This window comes from Penaeus monodon, chromosome 5 (genome assembly GCF_015228065.2).
Source record: "Penaeus monodon isolate SGIC_2016 chromosome 5, NSTDA_Pmon_1, whole genome shotgun sequence".
NCBI lineage: Eukaryota > Metazoa > Arthropoda > Malacostraca > Decapoda > Penaeidae > Penaeus > Penaeus monodon.
The window spans coordinates 42204901-42209962 of NC_051390.1; the positions used below are offsets into that span (position 1 = coordinate 42204901).

The following is a 5062-nucleotide window of genomic DNA, read 5'->3' on the forward strand; positions in this document are numbered from 1 at the left end:
CAAAAAATTTACTTGTGCACTTCCTGTACTTTTCTTTCAGATTCTACTCTAACTTTCCTTTCTCCACCCAAGTTGAATTGCCATACATTTGTTGACAGGAAGGTATTGAATTAAATATATTTACATATTTTCTGTATGAAATGAATGATATAGGTTCAAAATATACTTAATGTGTGCCAGTTATTTCAATGGACAATCATACTATTCATCTTTACTGAGAAAAAAGGCATATATATGGTTTTATTTCTTTTTTTTAATAAACAAAAACAATTCCTTTGCTAAAACATATCTATGTTGCTCATTAGAAAATACTACAGATTATATCTAACAGCTATGACTAAAAAATACATAAAAGGACAATATATGGCCTTTTCACCACAGCAGTAAGACCTTTACGGTAAAATTGCATTTAAGTATTCAATTTTCTCTTTTTTCGGTCAGGAGAATCCATTATCAATGGAGTACTTGTATCAGTCATAAAGGGAGTTATATCACGAATGCCAGCTTTCGTTATCTGAAAAGAAAAAAAAAAGTTTTAACATAATCTGTAAATAATATATGGAATAAAAGAAAAAATAAGAGTAGTATAAGGTATTTTTAAACCACAGAGACCTGGTCTGCATGCATACATGTGGTCCTTTTTTAACCCTTTGGATCTGGGTGATGACTTGAGGGCCACATGGTGTGAACATCCAGACATGGAAAAATTTGGCTGAGGGCCAGGGTGACAGGAATATACTGACATGAGAATTTCAGCTGAAGACCAGGGTGAAAGGAATAACTCACCATGAGGAAGGGGCTCTTCTCAAGTCAAACTTAATGTAGTTTTCATAATTACACTATTAGTACTCTTTTAAATAGTGTAATTTTCTTTATGATTATGTTCAAGCATTGTATATTTATTTAATATTCTAGTTGTAATCCTAGATGTTCATTCTCTTCACGTACCTGATAATAAACAGAAGCATTATTCCTGTGTGGGGCCTTTGTGAGAGAAGCAACTCGCACTCTACCTGACCAATGTAGAGTCAGTCTCATGGTTGGACAGTGACCCCAAGTCTCTCCTAGGGCAGCTACCAACTGGGATCCACCACTCTCTATTCTTGTGGTCATTTGGTTTGTGACAATTACCTGTTGCAAACAAGGTGAATATATCTGTGATGGAAGTGATTGAATCTTTTCCTCTTTTGATCATATATAATATACCAAATGCTTGAATAGTCTTTAATTTCTTTGAACCTGTAGTTTATGTAAATCAATATATTCTGAATATATAAACAGTTTACAAAGTGATTGGAAGGACTGAAATACATTGTAAGTATGCATGTACATGTGTAAGGATCAGATAATGTATTAAATGTACTAAAAGATACATTTGTATCCTGTTGATAAAGCCTACAGGGTTTGTTATGATGTTAACTGTTTGTGAGCAAAGAATTCTGAAGTCTCAATATCTGCATATTCCTTACAAATGTAAAACTAACATACAGCCATATTAAATTTGGTAGCCTGCTGTATCAGTTGCTGTGTTATCCTGCACAAAAGACCTGTTCGGGCCATCATGTCCGGGAAGTCATGACGGAAATGGAAAGCAATGGAGTCAATGATGAAAAGCTTCAGTCTTGGGTGTGACTGAAGGAAGACCGGCAGGTGACGTATCACAGCAAGAACCTCAATGTAACTGTGACATCTGTGGGATAAAGTTTAACTCACGCAATCATGATTTTTTCTCTTTCTTAATAATCTAATTTTATGAGAACATTTATTTATTAAATTTCTAAACATTTTGGTAAATGTTTAGAAAGACAAATGATTAGCCAATTCACTGAGTACTTTATTAATATTCATCTCAGTCAAAATTACTTTAAAGACAACATAAGCAATTTTTTTTCTCATAAAACAGACTTCCTTGCTAAACTATACCTGAAGTAATGAACTCCCTTGAGAATTGATTCAATTGTAAAGGAAGACACATCTATTTCATCTCCTGCAATGTTCTGAACATGTTCTACTGCATGACCTGCCATATCTGGAGGAGGAGGAGGAAGAAGAAGAAGAAAAAAAAGATAAATTAATTGTTAAACAAAATCAAAATATTAATAAGTCAAAGACTCATTTTGTAAATCAAATACCAATGTAATATATAACCAATGAAAATAGATAATCATTTAAAAATCAATCAATAAATAAATAAGCATTAAATATAATACATTAAAAAATAAGGACCCTTAAATATACTTTACCTTTTAGTCTCCCAACAGTAAAACTACCTTCAGTATCTACAAAAACGGCCTCTCCTCCAACGCCACCCACACTCTCGGGAAGTTGTACAGACACACACGCTTGCAGGCTGGGGACATATGTTTATATAAAGTATTTGGTTTAGGTGCACAATTTCAAACAAGCCTTCCATATTAAAATTGAACATTCTTTTGAAGATGAGAATATAAAATACTCATAACAATAATAACAACAATATCAATAAAAATGATGATGACAATAGATATACCAAAAGAGAATGAACATCAAGAACATATGAAGGCAAAAGGGAAAGAAGAATGAAAGATAAAAAATAGAGCAAGAAATAGAAAAGAAAAGTCCCATCTCTCTCTGCAAACTCAAATATAGGTAAATAATACCCAAACAGTGACTTACCAGAGCTGTGTTTTCCCAATACCTGGCGTCCCTGATATTTCTGTTATTGCACGCAGGGGTATGCCTCCCCCAAGCATATCATCAAGAGCTTCACAAAAAGTTACTACATGACACACTTCACTCTCATCCTAGAATATGATGGTGTATATGTTAGATTATTTCCATCTTTATTGCTTACTGTTATTTGAGTCCTTATAAATTATAATGATTTATCAGAATTTATCAATTTGAACACTACAACAACAACAAAAAAAGGTTTATATTTTTAGAAAAAGGGAGGGGGTTGAAGAAACATACTTAAGTCTACTTATTTTTGCAATAAAAGTATACAGAATAAAACATACAGTTGGTTGGTACATTGGATAAATAGCACTAGATGATATGATATGTTTTCTTTTTTCACCTAATCCTTCTTTTCCTTCTTCTGAGATGGGGATATACAAGACTTGGATTATGTACTGACTTACATTTATGATGAATAGCTTTATTTAAATCTTATATGATCTACTTGTTAACCTACTACATATCAAGAGCCACCAAAGTGATATTAACAATCAATTACTTCGATCATCTGCATAACTGTGACTGGTTGCTCTGCATTCACGCTTGCTGCCAGACGCAGTACCTCAGCACTCTCCTTTAAGGTCAGCCCAGTAGCTGCAAAGAGGAAATATAATCTGAGGATACTTAGAGTAAGAAAAAGAGAAAGAATGGAAAATAGGAAAGGAAAGGGAGAAAGGGAGAGAGGGAGGGAGGGAGGGAGGGAGGGAGGGAGGGAGGGAGGGAGGAGGGAGAGAGGAGAGAGAGAGAGAGAGAGAGAGAGAGAGAGAGAGAGAGAGAGAGAGAGAGAGAGAGAGTGTGAAAGAGAAAGAGAGGGTGAAAGAGAAAGAGAGAGTGAAAGAGAAAGACAGAGTGAAAGAGAAAGAGAGGGTGAAAGAGAGAGAGTGAAAGAGTAAGAAAGAGAGGGAGAGGGAGGGAGGGAGGGAGGGAGGGAGGGAGAGGGAGAGGAGGATGGAGAGAGGAGGAGAGAGAGAGAGAGAGGAGAGAGAGGGAGGAGGAGAGAGAGAGAGAGGAGAGGAGAGGAGGAGAGGAGGAGAGAGAGAGAGAGAGAGAGAGAACCTACAATACATTTCCCTTGAAAAGTATAAGCATGGCTAGACCTTTCTGATAAAAAAATATATCTCTAGACAAGCAGTGGGCCCCTAGATAAAAAATCCAGTTTGGTTTCAGTTTTGAAAGAGTGGAGCTTAATCAGTCATGTAAAAAAAAAAAAAAGAAAAAAAACATAAATGTAAGGACTTTTTTGGTTCTACCAAAGATGGCTTAACATATGTATTATAAAGGCATGCATGTATTGTGAATACATGGCTGTATATAGTTGAAGATGTGGTATTAATAGTTAATTAACAAAATACACAATAATTAATTTAAAAAAAAATCCTTCTTACTGAATAAGCTGTCGGCTTCAGTTTGCACTCATCACTAAAGAATCGGTCTAAAATTGGTAACCACAGGCACAGCAGCAGCTGTCAGTGTCTCGAACTCATTCTGTAATGACATCACACACGAGATGGTGAGTTTTTTTTTCATTGCATAGGCCATGGCAAGGGCAAGATTTTCAACTGCAGTATCGGCCAAAACTTTAATTCTGGCCGATACTGCAGTTGAAAATCAGTCTTATTAGCCATCATCTTTTATACTGATGTTCAACTTTTTTGGTCTAACTTACTTTAACATTAATTATTACAGCAGTGGTGGCTGTGTGACAAAATTTGAGATTTGAAATCGGCTGCAAGGAACAGAAACATCTGATGACGACGGGCTTAAAACATAAACATGTAAGATGGTAGTAGTTCCTCAAATATACAAAATAAGATAGAATTCTCAAAATAATTTTACGTTATGCATCATCATAATAATTTTGCAGCTTACGTACGAAGATATCTTATGTTCCTGAATATACATTTGAGCTTATGGAATTCGTTTTTTGCCATAGCAGATATCTAAAAATATATCTAAAATTGATATAAATGAAAAGCATACAACCTACGAGACATATAGCTGAAATTATAAGTCGACTGCTAAAATACTTAGCGCTCGTAATTCATGTAAATAAAAGTTGATAGATCTGTCAGTTTCATCGCGTCTGAGTGGCCACAGAGCGAGGTCTTCGCATTCAGATTCATGACTCACTCTACTCAGGAAGCAACACAATATCACTAGAAAATGTCCATATCGGATCCTCTGATCAAAGAACTGAAGGGTAAGTATTTGAGCGCTGTCGCCGTGTAATGATCGAAGTCGCAGATGCCACGACGGAGAACACATGCATTTCAAATATTTTTTTTTATCTTAATCACCAAAGACTGACGTGTAGAAAAAATGCATTTAGTAGGAAGTTGCTACT

At 35.3% G+C, this 5062-nt stretch overlaps 2 protein-coding genes across 2 annotated transcripts in view; one reads left to right on the forward strand and one right to left on the reverse strand.

Annotated features, from left to right (window-relative positions):
• Positions 1 to 210: 210 nt before the first annotated feature.
• On the reverse strand, positions 211 to 3316 carry LOC119573210 (DNA repair protein RAD51 homolog 3-like). Its single transcript, XM_037920316.1, has 7 exons — positions 3218 to 3316; positions 2656 to 2783; positions 2244 to 2350; positions 1924 to 2029; positions 1489 to 1690; positions 949 to 1131; positions 211 to 514 (listed from the first exon to the last, which is right to left on the reverse strand). The coding sequence occupies exons 1-7, from the start codon at positions 3230 to 3232 to the stop codon at positions 410 to 412; spliced, it is 846 nt and encodes a 281-aa protein (XP_037776244.1). The 5' UTR covers positions 3233 to 3316; the 3' UTR covers positions 211 to 409.
• A 1465-nt stretch (positions 3317 to 4781) lies between these two features.
• The window catches only part of LOC119573558, a 31463-nt gene continuing 31182 nt past the window's right edge, over positions 4782 to 5062 (forward strand). The window contains exon 1 of the mRNA XM_037920768.1: positions 4782 to 4918. Within this exon, the coding sequence (XP_037776696.1) occupies positions 4882 to 4918 (37 nt within the window). The 5' untranslated portion in view covers positions 4782 to 4881. The remainder of the gene's footprint in view (positions 4919 to 5062) is intronic.